The sequence below is a fragment of the Camelus bactrianus genome, chromosome 16 (assembly GCF_048773025.1).
Source record: "Camelus bactrianus isolate YW-2024 breed Bactrian camel chromosome 16, ASM4877302v1, whole genome shotgun sequence".
NCBI classification, from domain to species: Eukaryota; Metazoa; Chordata; class Mammalia; order Artiodactyla; family Camelidae; genus Camelus; species Camelus bactrianus.
The window spans coordinates 49,662,905-49,680,324 of NC_133554.1; the positions used below are offsets into that span (position 1 = coordinate 49,662,905).

Sequence of the window (17,420 nt, forward strand, 5' to 3'; positions counted from 1 at the left end):
CCACTAGTTCTCAGGTATGGTAAGAAGGATGCACCATTGTCCTCAGTTTGAAACTCTGAGAATAGGCATGGTATGAACACATTTTATTGAAGAACGGGTTCAGGTAAGGGTGGATATGGGCACTATGGTCAAAGAATGAATTTTGAGATGTCAAGAGCGGGGGAGGGGCACAAACAAGAGGCTGTGTTGATCACTGACCTGAAAAACTCAACGTTTACGAAATTGAGATCCTCTAAGGAGGCCGAGCCCTTTTCTACTTCCCAGCCTCTCTCTTGCACACGCATTTTGGCATTTTCAGCACCGGTGAGACACCAAGGGACGCATCCCTGGAAGAAGAGATATCCTGCCGGTGACATCTGCACCGGACACCGCCTCCGCGCAGCCCACCACTCGGCACTTCCCCGAGCCCGGGCGGCTGTACAGGCTGCAACCAGATAAAGGGAAAGTACAGCGGGTGACGGCACCGGGGAGTGCGAGCCGAGGCCGTGCGTCAACTTGCGGCCGCAGCTGACTTATTTCCGAGCCAGCTGCTTACACTAGTCACGTCGAGGGCGCTTCTCAAACCCACGACCCGCTGAGCACATTCACAAACAAGCAAACCCGGCAAAAGAGGGCGTGGCCCGAGGCAGCAGCGGGGCCGCCTCGCCCCAGCTTCCCCGTGACCTGGCGCGGCCGGAGAGCGGCCCCGGAGAGACCGGAGGCGGCGCCCCTGCGAGGGCGAGGCGGGAAAAGGCGAGTGCCGGGGCTGACTTCGGTGCCTCGTCGCCCCCTCGTGACCCTTCTCGGCCCGAGGGTACACGGGCCCAGATGGCCTCGCGCGGCGGGGCTGGGCTTGGGGCGTGGGGGCGTGGCGGGGCGTGGCTCGGAGGAGCCGTGCGTGACACGGTGGGGCGGGGCGTTGCGCGAAGGGGCGTGGCAAGACGCAGCGCGCGTTGAGCAGGCGCGCAGGGCCGCCGCGGGAGGCGGGCCGGCGGCGTTGACACCTGGCGTGGTGAGGAAAGTGCGGCGGAACCGTCAGAGCCGGGCTGGGGCTTCCTGGCGGGGCAGCCTGCTTGTAGAGCATGGGGACCGTCTCGGGCTGTGGGGAGGGATGAGGATGTGGGAGGAGCAGCCGCGGCGGAAGCGGGGAGGACAGCGGGGGCGGGGGTGTCTCCAGGGAGCGAGGCCCGGTCTTCCTTGGGGAGAAAAGACGAAGCGAGAGTCCCCGGCGGGGATCCCCCTCTCCACCCGCCACCTGGGGGCCGGGTCGCGCTTGCACGGGCCTGAGCCCAAGCTGCGAGTCGCCATAGGCGACCAGTCGGTATGACCATCTTGTCCCGGTTTGCTCGAGACGTGCTGGTTTGAGTACTGACGGCATTGCAGGCCTCCATCCCCATGAAGCGACCTTGTCATGCTTCCCGTGGTTCCATCTTCTCCCGCACGTCTCAACCTAGAGGAGACCTGGGAGGTTGGAGGAGGCCTCCTGACCTTTCACGCTGCCTTTTTACTGTTAGGGTTAAGGCAGCCGCACAACACGTTCCCGACCAGGCCCAGACATGCCTGTCCTCGTGAAGCAAAAGCTTCAGTGGGAACCTCCCTTTCCCTAAATGTAGGTAGAAATACAGGAGGGCACATCCTGCTTGACATTTTGTCCTGTAGAAGTCACATTTCAGCCCAGTTGTGGAGCAGTGAGGAAGATTTTATGCTCATGAGAGTTTTGACAGCTAGAGATCTTTGTTTTGGAATTTCTTCCACACTCTGGAATCCCAGAATTCAGATATCCAGCCAGAACAGCCGTTAGCTTAAAATTTCCCTTCAATCGTCTGTCATTAAACTGGAAAAACCTAGATAATTAGAAAATACGATAGGTCCCAGACAGTGATGACCAATTTTTTTCCTTTCCTAACTCAGAAAGCCTTATGGTGGAAAGCTGTTGGACCCATTTAGACGGAAGGATTAAATCTCTACATAGGAACATGGTGTGAATGGAAGAGGCATGTCACTGTGAGTGTGGCTTTTGATTAGTCACTGGATGTCTTCCCCAGGATGACATGACTTTGAGACCGTAAACTTCAGTGGCTGAGGTATAGTATCAGCCTGCAGTTAAATTACAGACATGGCAGGACTTACATTACTTCTCTTTTTTTGTCGTGAACATCTTTGAGTCACACTGGAAAGGGTGAGTATTTTTCATGTGGCTGTAATGAGTCAGTTCGTAATATTGTTCTTATTACCCAGATGACAGAAGGAAATGGGAAATCAGGTCATGTCTTATGGTTACTAGTTTTTATAATGGGAGCAGTTTCCCTAAAAGATGGAGGAAGGAATTTCATGATTTTCTTTTCACTCTTTCAGATTACCCTCCCCAAGAAATTGATTAGAAATGGGGAAAGCAGACAGTAATTTGATGTGGTCACTGCAAGGCATTAGCAATCCATTAGTCATTCCATTCTAGAGAGAAATAAGAAATGTAATTGGAGGACAGGTGGGTTAAAGTCACGAGCACGGATATGCATTTATATTTGACTGCTTGTGTCTTTGTGGTAGATGCAAACAGTACGGCACTCTGAACAGACACTAAAAACAGCTCTCATCTCAAAGAACCCAGCGCTTGCGTCACAGTATGAGAAGTTAGATGCTGGGCAGCGCCGTTTGATGAACGAAGCCTTCCGGCCAGACAGTGATCTCTTTGGACCCATTACTTTGCATTCACAATCAGATTGGATAAACTCCCATCCTGAGGCTCCCCAAGACTTTGAAGAGTTTTTCAGTGATCCTTACAGAAAGACACCTTCTCCAGAGAAATGCAGTATTTATATACAGTGCATTGGTATATATCGATAATACGTTAGATTTGGTTTGGTTTTGCCAGGGAGAGTGTGGGTTGTTGATCTCATTCAAGCAGGCAGTTTTTATCATCATTTTTGACATTCACTCCAGTGGTGGACGATTTGTAGCCAAGCTGCCTTGAAAGAGGTTGTTATATTTCTTTCTAACTCGTATTCACATCCATGAATGATAAAAGTGTATTGAAAATTTAGAGTTCGTTTGTTTCTAATTCCAAATTTCTTATTAGAGACAGAGGTAGTAAAGACTGAATATTTTGATCATCTTAAAATTGGTCTTAAATTTTTTTGCACATCATAGGGTCTCTAGGAAACACCAGAAGTATCAGTGAAGAATATGTGAGATGGCTCAAGGGCTACTGCGAAGCGTTTTTCTATGGCCTGAGAGTCAAACTCCTGGAACCGGTTCCCATCTCTGCAACGAGGTGCTCCTTTAGAATCAACGATAGCACGCAGAACCTGCAGATTCACGCAGGTGATTCAGACAGCTGTACCGTTGGAATTGAGTAATGTGTGTGTGTGTATGTCTCATACATACATTTCTTTTTAAATAGGGCAGATCCTGAAATTCTTAAAGAAGAGGAAACCTGAAGATGCTTTCTGTGTTGTGGGAATAACGATGATCGATCTTTACCCAAGAGACTCCTGGAATTTTGTCTTTGGACAGGCCTCTTTGACGGATGGTATTCCTTTTTGACGTTGTTGGTAGAAACTTCCCCAGTTTGAGAATATTTGAAGATGTTGAAAGAGGGGAAAAAACTTCCAACCAGTTATAATTTTGATACTTAAGACTGTGGTATTTCTCGTGCGGGCCGTGCTGTAGTGGGAAGCGCGCTGTTGGTAGAGTCTGATGATCTGGGTTCCTCTCCAGGTGGGCCGTCGGCTGCCTGCACAACCTTGAAGCGAATAATACCTCTTTCACGGTGTCATTTTGAGATAATTTAAATGAAAATGGTGATGCATTAAAAGCGTGTGTATATGCCTGGCACGTATATAGGCATTCAGCACCACAGATGGTAAATGTGAGTAATTCAGTGGCAAGGTGGATTAAGAAACGGTATTTGAGTTATCATTAATGTAAGTGAAAATCTTGCTAATAGTCTTTCAACTCTTTTGGTAGTCTTCCTGCATTGATGGCGTAGCTTGTGTCTTATAACATTTTGTTACTTTCTGTTTTTTTGAAAAGTCAATTTCAGTCTTTGATTTGAGAGAAAATAAACTGACTCATCGGGAACCCTGTATAGTAACACTGGGGGTGGGAGACGATCTGGAAGCGAATCATGTTTTTGCCTATTTTTATTTTTTTTCTTTTTTGCCTTCTCTCTGCTTCTCTTTTCCCCTCCATTTTTGCTTTTATTTTTCTGCTTCCATCCTCCAAGGATCTGAGACAGATTAGAAGGGGAAAAGTCCAGTGAACTAAGGAGAGTGGTTGTCCGTTAGCATTCTGGGGGTGAGAGTAATTACCAGGCACTGAACTTCATGAGTACAGAGTTTACAGACTGTCTGGATGTTACATTGGCCTCAGGGTTTATTGGCGGTGGGGAGCCCTCACTGACGAGTATTTCTTCCTATTAAATACATCTCTTCCCCGTTCATCAGAGGTGGAGGCACAGGGCACTACAGAGCCTCTTTTTCCCACCTACCCCTTCATCCTCATTTCTCCATTTATATTCTTACAGCCCCCTTCCCCACGACCCTGTCAATACACTCGTAGAGACTTAGGTCACTGCTGTCTTCCTGATTTTTTTGCACGCGCTTTCAGAAATGAACTTGTATGAGCTAAATCTTTCTTTCCCCTTTTATTATTAACCTGAGATGGAAGCATTAAAATATGTTTTAAACAATGCATTTATTTAGATATTGTTAGCTAATTTGTCTTATGTATTTAAGGAGATCAGGAAGCATTCCCCCCAAATGTTTGTACTTTAATTTTTTTTTTCAGTAAATGTCTTAAACATCGCATGACATCAAAGAAGATGTAGGAAGAGACAGGGTTGACCTGCCGTGCAGTGGGACCGTATCTTACTGCAAGTCACTCTGCCCTCCAAGTTTATAAAGATTGGTATTTTAAGATGGAGAAGTACTTAATTACTAAAGGAAATAATCTATTTGTTGGATTATTAGAAGGAAACAATGTTCTTGCTAAAGGAATTACAGTGAAATACGCCTATGCTGGTTTGGTCAGAGGAGACCACATGTAACACGAATAGATTTAGTTTTTTCTTAGATTCCAGAATGCTTTCTTCCCCTAAATTTCAAACACCAAAGTGCAGTGAGGAGCCTTCTTTTTGCATGGAATTAGATTGGGCAGACTTACTGTGAATTCATTTCCTTAACAAAAAAGCCCGTATTACTTTTGAATAACAACTCTAAGAGAGGCATCAGGGAAAGGGATGATGTCAACAAGTCAAGTCATAAAGCCGTCAGCCCCCTTTAGAATGAGCTGTGCATCAGAATCTGTTCTCCGTATATGCAGAGATGGCTGAAACAAGCTCAAGTGTCACAGGAGGTCAGACACAAGGGTGTCTGTTCTGGGCACGTGGAACCAGCCACGCTGTAGAGTTGTGCTGTGTTTAAAGAGGGGTAGGACGGAATAGGTTCTTCTGTCTGAAGGCCTGGTCCAAATGTGTTTGCCGAGGCATCCAGGGCAGTGGCCGGGCAGTCTTCCTCTGTGGCATGACGTGAGGGAGACATGGAGCCCTCACCGACACACGTGGCACGGGGGATGTTTATTGTGTCCAGAACGAGTGAAATCGTGAGTGCCTGTGGGTCATGTGATCATTCTGCCATTCCTCCTTCTGGAGTACTTGATTGGACTGTTTAAGAAAAAGACTTCTTTTATGGGGAAAAAAGTTCTCTGGAACTTCCAGTTTCTCAAGAATTTGACCTCAAGACCATTGAGTTTTACAGGGCAGAGCAAATTGGGTAGCAGATTTTGATCGGGAAATCTGGGGTAAAAAGTCCTCTTTGTCTTGGCGAACCTTAAGCCCATGAGCCCGCGCGCACTCACTAGTACAGATGTGCACCCACTGGCCAGGTCCCTAGCTGGCTCTCTCAGTCTTTCCTTCTGGAATCTTACTCTCTGTCGTTGCTTGTCCCCTTTTTGTAGGTGTGGGAATATTCAGCTTTGCCAGGTATGGCAGTGATTTTTACAGCTCACACTATGAAGGCAAAGTGAAGAAGCTGCAGAAGAAATCTTCAAGTGACTATTCGGTTTTTGATAACTATTACATTCCCGAAGTGACTAGTGTTTTGCTGCTTCGGTCCTGTAAGGTGAGTTGTTCAAACAATCCAAGTCCAACAGGAGGAGGTTTTTTTTTTTTAAAGAGATCTTAATTCCTTGAATTTATGTATCAGCAATCCTTCAGGTAATAGAATCAACGAGTTTGTATCGTTTTTACACTTTTGGTGGATATTGCTTGAGTGAAGTTATCAATTAAAACAATTTAAATGGATATCTTAATACTGAAATTTACAATATTTGTGCCACGTTTCTTTGTCCTGTTAGTTCCAGGCAGACTTGGCTGTATCCACATCCTCACTGTTAGTTCCAGAATTCTGGCATGAGTAGTGAACCTACTTTTTCAAGCTGCCATGGTCATTGAGAAAAGCTGCCTCCCCGGGGCCTCGGGGCCCCTGCTCTCTGGCTTCTTGAGGAGAATGGGCCTCCTCTCGGGAAGCAGGCCACCTTCTACAGCAGTCGTCCCACTGGTGGTTCCTAATGTCTCCCCCCCCCGCTCTGTGGAAAGCCTATCTCCTCATGTTCGCCTTTCTTCGTGGCCAGAGGCAAAGGCTTTTCAGCCTTCACCAGTCCTGTTTTTTGGGGTTTGAGAACCACACCCAATGGAACAGTATTTCCAAAGTACAGCTGACCCTTGAGCAACACGGCTCTGCACTGTACGGGTCCGTGTGTGTGTGTGTGTTTGTGTGTGTGTGTGTGTGTGTGTGTGTGTTTCCACTAAATACCAATAGGTACTCAGCAGGTGCTGCCGTACCACAGGAGCCGAGTTTGGCTGGGGTCCGGGATGCAGGACTGCGGATGCAGAGGGCTGACTGTAGAGTTCCAGCAGATTTTTGACTGGGGAGTCAGCACCCCAACTCCCTCTTTGTTCAAGGGTCAACTGTATGTTCCCTGCCTCAGCATCACGGGCTGTGCTTGTCATGTGCAGATCAACACCCACCCCCACCCCAGCAACCTGCTGACTCGGCATCTTGGAGGAAGGGCCTCAGAATCTAAATTTTAGCAAGTACCCCATTGGTCTGGAGCAGTGGCTCTCAACCAGGGGTGGTTTTGCCACCCATGGAGTATTTGGCAATGTCTAGAGACACTGTTGGTTGCCACAGTTGGGGAAGGGGTGCTACTGGCATCTAGTGGGTAGAGGCCAGGGATGCTGCTAAGCTGCCTGCAGTGCACAGGACAGGGCCCCCTGCCCCCCTCCTCACCCAGCCACCTGCAGTGCACAGGACAGGCCCCCCCTGCACCCCTCCCCCTCCTCACCCAGCCTCCTGCAGTGCACAGGACAGGCCCCCTGTTCCCCCTCCCCACCCTCCCTGCCCAGCCCAAGGAATGATCCCACCCAACACATCAGTGGTGTCAAGGTTGAGGAACCCTGGTCTAGGGGAAGTAATTAAGTACAGAGAGGAAGGCAATAAGGCATTTAGGGAAGATAGGGACTAAGTCTGGGCAGATTGAGGTTTTAGTGATGATGGTAAAGAAGCTGATTCCTATAAATTTGTTTCTTAGAAAAGCAAGAGAAAGCAGGGGTGTAACTCATTGCTGCTGATGACGGTGCTGTAAGCCTCCATGTGAATGTCTTGCAGACTTTGACCCATGAGATCGGACATATCTTTGGACTTCGACACTGCCAGTGGCTTGCGTGCCTCATGCAGGGCTCCAACCACTTGGAAGAAGCTGACCGGCGCCCCCTCAACCTTTGCCCCATCTGTTTACGCAAGTTGCAGAGTGCTGTCGGCTTCAGCATTCAAGAAAGATACAAAGTAAATGGGGGGGGAGTCAAAAGGGGAAGTGGTTATAAGCAAGCAAACTACCATTTTCTATCAGGCGCTTCTCTGGAGGTGATTTATGGGAGGAGATGAGTGCAAAGGTACGCAGGAAGCTGTGGTTTAAAAAAATTGCAAAGACGTAACTTTCTTAAAGACTTTGACTTGCCTCTGAGTGCCTTACACTTAGAGTTCAATGAGAAACAGTGGAAGAGGTTTCTGTATTTCCCGCTCATTTGGGGCCAGAGAGCTTGACTTTGCAGAGCAGCGTATCGGTAAGTGTGGCAGAGTTCAAGCTGAAAAACCATACGATACTCATTAGGAGGAAGGGATGATTTTAAGGAGGAAGGAAAGTACCTAATCTCAAGTGTGTGTGTGAATGAATGTACGTGTGTCCACATAAGCCCACGAACGTGTCAGTACACGTCATGCTCCTACTTGTGGGTGTGACTACAATTCACATCTACACGTGTGTCTTCACCACACCTATGTGTACATGTAACTGGTGTAGAGACATACACATCACGTTAACAGCACAGAGTAATGCCTTGTGGAACACTCAGCAAGTTGAGAAAAGAGAGTAATTATCTCCCCACTGTAAAAAACAAAACAAAACTGAGGATCATTGTAATTCTTTCTAATCTTTTCTCCTGTGCACATTTGTAACTGTAATTTGTACTCAGGGTTGGCGTTGGCGTTCTCGGTGCGCGCCCTTCCACTCAGCCTGGCATCACGTGTTTTTTTATGTCACCATCTTTATCAGATGGAACATCTTCATGGGGCAACATAAGTCACTAGTTTAGATTAAGTTGATTTAGGAGCCAATGTTTTCTCTTTGCCTGAAACAGTTGTGCTGTGCTGTGTTAAAATAACGAGTCTGTTTTCTGTTTCTCAAGGCGCTGGTGAGGTGGATTGATGATGAGTCCACTGACACACCTGGAGTTACTCCAAAACACAGTCGTGAGGATAATGTGAACTTGCCAAAACCTGTGGAAGCCTTTAAGGAATGGAAAGAATGGATCACAAAATGCCTGGCCATTCTCCAAAAATAAGTACCTTCCGATAGGAGTAATAAAAATAAATACTTGCACATTATGCAGTCATTTGGGTGGAGTACTTCATTGGAATAAACTGTTCTATTGACTCTGCACTGTGTCAAAGTAACAGAGTGGAACTTTTTTTTTTTTTTTAAAGCAGCTGAACTTTGAAATGAGGCTCATTTTGACTGATAAAAACTGGAAACTTTCTCTTCTGTCTCAGTAGCCTGGTTTGGGACGGCTAGCTCATCATTTCCATTCTTCACATGTGTTTATGTCTCATGAGGGAGCTAGGACCAGCAGTAACTAGTAAGTAAACAAATCCTTTAAAAATAGTTGTATATGCCCTAAGAAAGGATTTCCAAGGAACATAATTCCCAGGGGGTGATTTCTGGTTCAGTTTTTAGAAAGAGGTGCTTCCCCGCCTTTCCCTGTCTGTTGACCCGACCAAGTCATTTTCTCCCTTCACATCCCTCCTGCTTTTCTGCAAGCTTTTCCACCCTTTGGGCGGCCTTACCTCCTTTTTTTTTTTTTTTTTTTTAATTGTTAGCTCATCCTGAAAGAAGTAATAACTCACTTCAGTTTTTAGCAGCTTAAAATGTGACCTCCTGTCACTCTTACTTACAAGTGAAAATGACAGTGGTACTTGAACTGCACCAACCTTTGTGGTGGGTACATTGCAATTCTCAGCTTTAACATAATCCTTTATGAGGAGTCTTGCAAATAATCTGTTGTAATTGTTACCAAGTCCAAGTTCATACTGCTCACTGCATGACAGGCCAGTAAATCGAGAGACTAGTAGTTGGGGCAAGGAATAGCCAGCAGGCTAAGAAGATGGTAGAGTAGTGTCCCAAAGAACCATCTTACCTGAGTTAGAACTCAGGCTTCTTTTATACTAAAAGGGGAGGAGGTGGGGGTGGTTGGTGCAAACTTTGGTGTCAGAATCCTTTGGTCTTGCAACTGTCCAGGTAGGTCAGGTCATGGTGTTCCTGTAAACCTCCAACAAGACAAATGTTACTGTTCTGCAACTTTTATCTCTGAATGGAAAAGTGTTACGCTTTTAAAGGTCACAGCCTTGAAAATGGACTATCCTGTATATTTCAGGTTATAGGCAACAGTCTTAAATTGTAGCAAAAGCAATAGAATACAAAGGTTAAAGTAAAAGAAAAGATCCAGTATGGAGTTAGATGTGTTCTTCCCTATTACATAATGGTCATTACATTTGTGAGTGTTACACTTTTAATATAGGTTTAAGCAGGTGTTTTCTCTACAATAATAACTCACTCCTTTGCCTTAAGTGTTAACTTGAGCAGGGGATGGTGTGTGATGGGGTTAATCTCTGGATGTGCGAATAATGCCCACGATGGCCCGTCAGGCTGTGACCATTGGCTGGATTTCCACGGTGGGGAAGAGGTTGAAAACCTCAGACCTGACAGATCGATGTATCCTGGAAATCTAGAAACTAGAGGGGATCACTTGACCAAATGCTGAGCAGAAAGCACTTCCCACTTCCTGTTTAACCGTGGAGGTGAAACTAAAGGTAATTTTTTTTTAAAACTTTGATGCCTAAATTCTTCAACTGTTACTATTTATGCAGTATGATTTAAAGCGTATTTTATAACTGAATCAACGTCTCCCTTACATTCACTCTTTCCTACTTGATGAAACCTTTTGAAGTCATTTAGAAAACGGTGTTTTGCCATTAAAACTAATAGGGGACACTTGGTCTTCCTAATACTGAAAAGAGAACCCAGTGTAGCGTGGACTTTTTATGGATTCTGTTATGGGCTTCATTTCCTTCCTGAGTAACGTACTTTTAACCATTCTCCAGTCTGTTTAGTTTTATTTCATGTTCCTACAGGGTGAACACAGTTTTAGTCCTGTAGGTCAGCGTTAGTTACAAACCTAAAAGAACTCAGATTTGGCCAAGTGTGTAAATTGGGGGTTAAAGTTATTTGGTCAAGCTGTAAGTCCATTTGTATCTACTCTGCATTGTGAGACCAGGAAGAGGTCTATTGAAACAAATACTTCACTCTTGTTAAAAGTCGGATAAGCTTAAGTTTTCTGTAACAGGCAGTCATCACTTAAGTGTTGTGTATGATTAATTATTGCGTTGTACTTGCTGTTGGAAAATTTCTTGGGGTTAAGTTAAAAAATATAACTTGTTCAAGGCAACTATATGTGCTATAGGTATTTATTTTATTTTTTATTTATTTATTTTTTTTAGTATATGTGCTGCCGAAAGGAGCACAAATCTTTGTAGCTTTAAAAAATGATTTATTTTCACTTAACCACTTATTTTCACTTAGCCACCAACAGAAATCTAGGCAGGTTTTGCTCTGCAAATGCTGAACGAACTAGGTATCTGAGGGTAAAGAGAAGGATTTTTTCCACGGTCTAACCACCACTCTAGAAAAAAAGAATCTGAAGCGTTCCCGTTGGCGCCCACGGAATTAGTCGTGTCTCTCTGGTCGAGGGAGGGGTTAAGTGCTAATGTTCCAGGCCTTAAAGACTTCGTAGTGAGGATTATACAGGAGCCCGTGGCAAGGGGGGCCCGGGGGACCCGGAGCCGCGGGCGCCCGGCAGCACAAGCTCCCCCGACGCCGGCCCTGTCGCAGTGGAGCCGCGAGGCCGGGCGCCCCCCTCGGCCGCCGGCGGACACCCGGCGCGGCGCGGCCCGGCCCGGCCCCTCCCCGGCAGGAAGCGGGCGCCGCGGCCCAGCAGCTTCCGCCCGGGGCTTCCCCGCGCGCCCGGGGCCGCCGAGCGCAGCGCGTTCTCCCCGCCACCCACCCTCACCGCTCCCCCCTCCTCCGCGGCCGGACCGCGCGACTCGCCAGAGGAGCCCCGCGCCGCAGCCACGTGGGCCCGGCCTAGGCGGGGCTCGGCAAAGAGCGTGAGTGCAATCCGTTCTGGAGTCGAGTCGAGCGTGCAAAAGGCTTGTCTTGTTGGCGTCTGGATCGTAGTCACTGACTCAGTTCTGATTGCTGGTCTGGCGCAGCACCGTCCAGTATAACCGGAGCCGCTTGTGTAGTTGTAATGTCTCTAGTAGCCAGGTTAGCGCAGGCAAAAAGAAGCAGATGAAATTAATTTAATCAGCTATTTCATTTAATCCAATACATCCAAAGTATTATCAACATGTAATCAATATAAAATTTACTGAGATAGTTGACATTCGTGTGTGTGTGTGTGTAAGATCTAGTCTCTTAGCAAGTTTAAGGTTTCTAATGCAGTATTGTCCGTTACCTCTATGCTGTGCGCTGGATCATTCCAGGACTTATTTATCTACAGTTGCGAGTTTGAACCCTTAAACAGTCTCTCTCCTGTTCTCCCGCCCCCAGCCCCTGATAACCACCGTTCTCATCTCTGTTTTTATTAGTTCTGCTCTTTTAGATTCCACATAGATGTGATACCGCACAGTATTTGCCTTTCTCTGTCCGATTTATCTCACTTTACAATATTTTTTTTTCGCACTAAGCCTTTAGATTTCAGCGTGTTTTACTCTGACATTACATCTCAGTTCCTGCTGGTCCCATTTCCAGTGCTCAACAGCTCTGGGTGGCTCCTGGGCTGACAGTAATTGGACATTGCGGCTCTCAATTAGCACCAGTTTCTAGTCTGCATGGAAAGCTGCACCTATGAAGTTGAATTAATAGGAGAGTAAGGATTTTGAAAGGAAAAGGTCATTTAGGATCTCCTGACATTTGGGACAGTGAGTGTTCACACTCAGGCTGAAAGATTGTGAGCAGTGTAAGGGCCTCTGGACCTGGTACCGATTTGCTTTTGAATCTTGCTGTTACTCTCCATGGCAGATGGTTTTTTTAGTCTCTCCTCTATGGCCAAGGGTCTGGTGCGTCCTTTGAATGTATTTGCACTTTTGGAAAGCAGGGTTGTGGAATGTTAATAATGTGGAAACAAGTAGCTAAGGAAACTTGTGTGTGGTTATCCCAGTGGCAAAAATGGGACCAGATCTCCCTAATTTCAAGTTCTGCTTTGTTTTCACTGTGCCATGTGACCTCTTAAGAAGTAAAATGCCTCATGCCAGAGACCTAACTGATTTTTTTCAGATTGTTTACAGAAGAGGCTATAAGATTAAACTTTCCTTCGACCTCTTTTCTATTCAAGTGGGGCCATCTGGAGTTGCTCAAAGTCAGAGAAATCACAGTACTTTGCTTTACCAACAAAATTAAAAAGAGAGAGATTCAGTATCCAGAAAAGCACTTGCTATAGTCGAGCCATTAAAAGAAAAAAAAAGCATCATGAAAAAAAAAGTCTACTGGAAAATAGGTTAAGTTAAAATAAATTCTGCACCAGCAATGTGTTAAAACTCACAGCCCCCTGGTTGCATACAACTCTCTCTCTGTATCTGCAGGGGGACTGGTTCCAGGACTCCCCTGTTCTCCCCACCCCATACCCAAATCCATGGATGCGCAGGTCCCTTATATAAAATTCTGTAGTATCTGTAGACTACCTGTGCACATTCTCCAGTACACCTGAAATCATCCCTAGAATTGCTTGTAACATCTAATACAATAGGAATAGTTGTAACTACAAGGTAAGTGCTATGTAAGTGGTTGCCAGGCGTGTGGGAAGTCCAGTTTGGGTTTTTGGCACCTTCGGAATTTTTGTTCCGAATATTTTCGATCCTTGTTTGGTTGGATCCGCAGATGTGGAACCAGCAGATACAGAGGACTGCGTGTCTAACCTAGTGGTAGTTACGCTTTCGTTTAGTCTCCCTTGGATTTGTGCTTTCTTCCTCACAGTGGACCCGCCCACGTAGGCCTCTACCGCGGGACACTTTGAAACCCATCTCAGATATTGGATGAGCAGATTTTGAGCACAATGCTTTCAGTGTCCCATGGCCATCCAGCTGCTTCATAGAAGCACCCAACTCTTGAGCTGTAATCGTAAATAGATACCAATTTTTTCTCATGAAAAAGTCCATGAGAAATAGATAAACAAGATTATACTCTAGAGCACAGGGAAATATATACAAGATCTTGTGGTAGCTCACGGTGAAAAAGAATGCGACAGTGAATATATGTATGTTCAGGTGTAACTGAAAAATTGTGCTCTGCACTGGAAACTGACACAACACTGTAAACTGACTATACCTCAAAAAAAAAAAAAAGTCCATGAGAAACAAGGAACTCATTAATTCATTCATTCAGCAGTATTTTTGGAGCACCACCTACTCTGTGCTCAAAGCCTTGGGAATATAGCAGCGAACAGAAAACTGCTACCCGAATGCACTGGTGGAAGAGACAGATAATAAATGAGTGAACAAATACTTTTATCACATAACACCAGAGTAAAGGGATAGAAACAAGTTCTTTTTGAAATTTTAAAAAATCTTTAATTTTTTATTGACGTGTAGTTGATTTTCAATGTTTCAGGTGTACGCAAAGTGATTCAGTTATACATACGTGTGTATTCTTTTCCAGGTTCTTTTTCCATTATAGGTTATTACAAGATGTTGAATATAGCTTTCTGTGCTATCCAGTAGGTTTTTGTTTATCTGTTTTACATATGGTAGTGTGTATCCGTTAATCCTAAACCCCTAATTTATCTCTCCCCACTTCCCCTTTGGTAATCATAAGATTGTTTTCTGTGTCTGTGAGTCTGTTTCTGTTTTGTAAGTTCATTTTGTATCATTTTTTCAGATTTCACATATAAGTGATATCATATGATACTTATCTTTCTCTTTCTGACTTTATTTAGTGTGATAATCTCTGGGTCCATCCATGTTGCTGCAGATGTCAGTATTTCATTCTTTTCTATGGCTGAGTCGCATTCCATTGTATATGTTTACCACATCTTTATCCATTCATCTGTCAATGCACAATTAGGTTGCTTCTGTCTTGACAATTCTAAATAGTGCTGTTAGGAAAATTGGGGTGCATGTATCTTTTTGAATTATTAAAGTTGTATTTCCCAGATATATGCCCAGGAGTGAGATTACTGGGTCATATGGCAACTCTGTCTTTAGTTTTTTAAGGAACCTCCATGCTGTTCTCCACAGTGGCTGCAGCAAATTACATTCCCACCAGCAGTGTAGGAGGGCTCACTTTTCTCCCCTCCCTCTCCTGCATTTATTATTTATAGACTTTTTGGTGGTGACCACTCTGACCCATGTGAGGTGATGACCTCATTGTGGTTTTGATTTGCATTTCTCAGATAATTAGTGATGTGGAGCATCTTTTCATGTTGGCCATCTGGGTGTCTTCTTTGGAGAAATGTCTGTTTAGCTCTTCTGCCCATTTTTCGATTGGGTAGTTTGACAAGCGCTGTTTTGAATAGGATAGTCAGGCATGCCTCCTCAAGGTGGGTCGGGGGCTGGGGACCAAATGAAGGGTCCTGTATCATGTGTACATCTAAGGAAAGGGCGGACCAGGTAAAGGGAACCACAGATGCCAAGGCCCGAGGCTTGTGATTTCAAGGAACAACAAGAAAGCCAGTGCAGTTAGAGTAGCAAGAGCAAGGCGGAAAATACTAGCCCCAGGCCGTGCATGGAGAGCCATAGGAAGGATTTTAGGTTTTAAAAGGATTATTGCAAGGCTTCTGTATGGAAAATGAAGGCCAGGGTGGGTTAGGGTGGATGCATAGCAAGAGTGAAATTGGGCAAAGGAGCTAGAAGATTATAGCAATAATCCAGCTAGGAAGACATTGGCTTGGATCAGGGTACCGGTGGAGTTGGCAAAAGCAGTCAGGTTCTAGATATATTTAGAAAGTAGGGCTGGTAGGATTTGTGGAGGAGCAAGTTTTGGGAGGACGAGCAAGAGTTCTGTCGAGGACAGGCTAACTGGGAGAGCTCGGTTGGCCCCGCTGCTGTCACACGGTCAGGAGGTCCGAGGTGAAGTTGGGACTTACAATGGCAGTCCTCGCTGTAGAAGAGGTGAAGCTTTGGGCGAATTGTAGGAGAGTAAGTTGCTAGGGTAGTTAGCGTGCTTGTTCTTTTCTTGAGTTGCTAGAAAGTTATATATAAATAATATAAATTCATGGCCACCATTTGTATTTAAACATAACCTTTGGTGAGCCGTATCTGAAAAACCTTCTTAGATACAGTGTTGTGAGATACCAGTTCTGCTGTACATTTTCCCCTCTAGGAGATCCACAGTGACTGTAGTCACTTTGATTTGGGTGTGAGAGTTTTTCTTACATGACAACTGAAATTTTGCCAATTCCTGACCTTGGCACTTTTCTTGTTCCGCACCTTCAGGTGGTCCTTATAGAGACTGGACGCCAGGGGGAGCTAGTGTCCTTGCTTACGCCGCAGTGCCTGGCCCACCTGTTGGAGATTGTAGCCCTCACATTAACATCTGTATTAAAGATAAATCTGAAAACCAGGACAGTTTCTCTTTTCACATTTTTCAATGTAAGATATACTTATAGGAGTGACACGTACCATGTCTGGATTGTCTTTAAATTAGTTATTTTAGGTAATGCTCACAACCATTTAAAAGTTTAAAGCTTCTAAGCTCTAGAGGCCTATGAGCGAGCCTCCTGTTTGGGAACTTTCAAAAATAAAGATTCTGGATCCTCTCTGATTTAGAGTATTTGAGGAGTGCAGAATCTAAATGTAATAAACATGTCTAGGTATCTTGAATGGATGAGCAGGTCACAGGAGCGGAGTTAGAACCCGTTTTCTGTTTTATCACCAGGTATTAGGCTAAAGGAAAGGCAAATAGGTGCCCGAAATCTCCATTAACCATTCTTGGAGCGGAAAACGAATAACTTTGTTAAAAGGCTTGGAAACATTTCTCAGTTCAGGATGAATTTGTCTTAGACGAGCATGTGATCTTAACTTTTTTTTACAACTGGAACACTTTCACTTCGGGGTGGGAAACAGTCCACATTTATAGTGAAGTTGCTCAGTCTGCAAGGCTGAAGCAAAATCTCCTTAATCACAGGAAATGAAAACGGAGACTCTGCCATTAGCTCTTTAATCTTTCCTGCCTTTGGCACCTGTGGTCCAGGAATCGCTTTGAGCAGAGTCATCCTTTCAGACTTGTGCCGCCGGTGGTCCCTGTTGGTCCCAGTGTCACTGATGCATGGAGCAGGCCCATGGGCCAAATCCAGGCTACTTGCCTGTTTGTCTTCACAGCCTGAAAGCTAACAATAGTTTTTACATTTTTATGTTGGAAAAAAATCAATCATATTTCATAATGTGTGAGCACTTTATGGAATTCAGATTTCAGTATCCTTAAATAAACTTTTATCGAGACAGCCAATGCTCGTTCTTTACATATGGTCGGTGGCTGTTTCACCCTCCAGAGACGGAGTCCCAGGGCCGTCAAAACCTTAAATATTTACTAACTGGACCTTGACAGAAGAAGTTCGCAGATCTCTGGCATGGAGATTCTGTGCTGTTTACTTAGAGGTTAGACCAGTTTTGGGGACTGCTCTGTAATTGCCTATGGTTAGTCTTTAACTATTTTCACTTAGTACTTTTGATAGGCTTAGCTACCACTCTGTGGCTGCTGTAATATCATTCCATTCACTCATTCTTCTTTTATGAAATAACGACGTTCAGCAAACACTTCTGGGAACAGTTTATGCG

At 45.1% G+C, this 17,420-nt stretch overlaps 2 protein-coding genes across 12 annotated transcripts in view; both read left to right on the forward strand.

Annotated features, from left to right (window-relative positions):
* Positions 1 to 589: 589 nt before the first annotated feature.
* AMZ2 (archaelysin family metallopeptidase 2) lies at positions 590 to 8,976 on the forward strand. Of its 8 annotated transcripts, none has more exons than XM_074343550.1 (8): positions 936 to 991; positions 1,891 to 2,158; positions 2,527 to 2,809; positions 3,127 to 3,300; positions 3,380 to 3,508; positions 5,935 to 6,098; positions 7,647 to 7,823; positions 8,723 to 8,976. In XM_074343550.1, the coding sequence occupies exons 3-8, from the start codon at positions 2,527 to 2,529 to the stop codon at positions 8,876 to 8,878; spliced, it is 1,083 nt and encodes a 360-aa protein (XP_074199651.1). In that variant the 5' UTR covers positions 936 to 991; positions 1,891 to 2,158; the 3' UTR covers positions 8,879 to 8,976. The 8 variants fall into 8 exon arrangements, with proteins under 8 accessions (XP_074199656.1, XP_074199654.1, XP_074199651.1 ...); XM_074343551.1 differs by having other exon boundaries at positions 1,891 to 2,063; XM_074343552.1 differs by having other exon boundaries at positions 945 to 991; positions 1,891 to 1,983.
* Positions 8,977 to 9,072: 96 nt separating this feature from the next.
* Positions 9,073 to 17,420, forward strand: part of ARSG (arylsulfatase G) — a 108,238-nt gene continuing 99,890 nt past the window's right edge. For 2 of the 4 annotated variants that reach the window (XM_074343534.1, XM_074343539.1), the window contains exon 1: positions 11,597 to 11,756. The gene's annotated coding sequence lies outside the window, so the exon portion shown is untranslated. Of the gene's footprint in view, positions 9,173 to 11,591; positions 11,757 to 17,420 lie in introns of those variants that run through there. The other 2 variants (XM_074343537.1, XM_074343541.1) reach the window with 2 other exon arrangements.

What these genes read in the sequence shown, in the direction of transcription:
- AMZ2 (XM_074343550.1), top strand. Translation starts at nt 2,527, where the DNA reads ATGCAAACAGTACGGCACTCTGAACAGACACTAAAAACAGCTCTCATC. An exon ending in TATTTATATACAGTGCATTG is followed by an intron (nt 2,810 to 3,126) that starts GTATATATCGAT and finishes TGCACATCATAG; the next exon opens with GGTCTCTAGGAAACACCAGA. An exon ending in GAACCTGCAGATTCACGCAG is followed by an intron (nt 3,301 to 3,379) that starts GTGATTCAGACA and finishes CTTTTTAAATAG; the next exon opens with GGCAGATCCTGAAATTCTTA.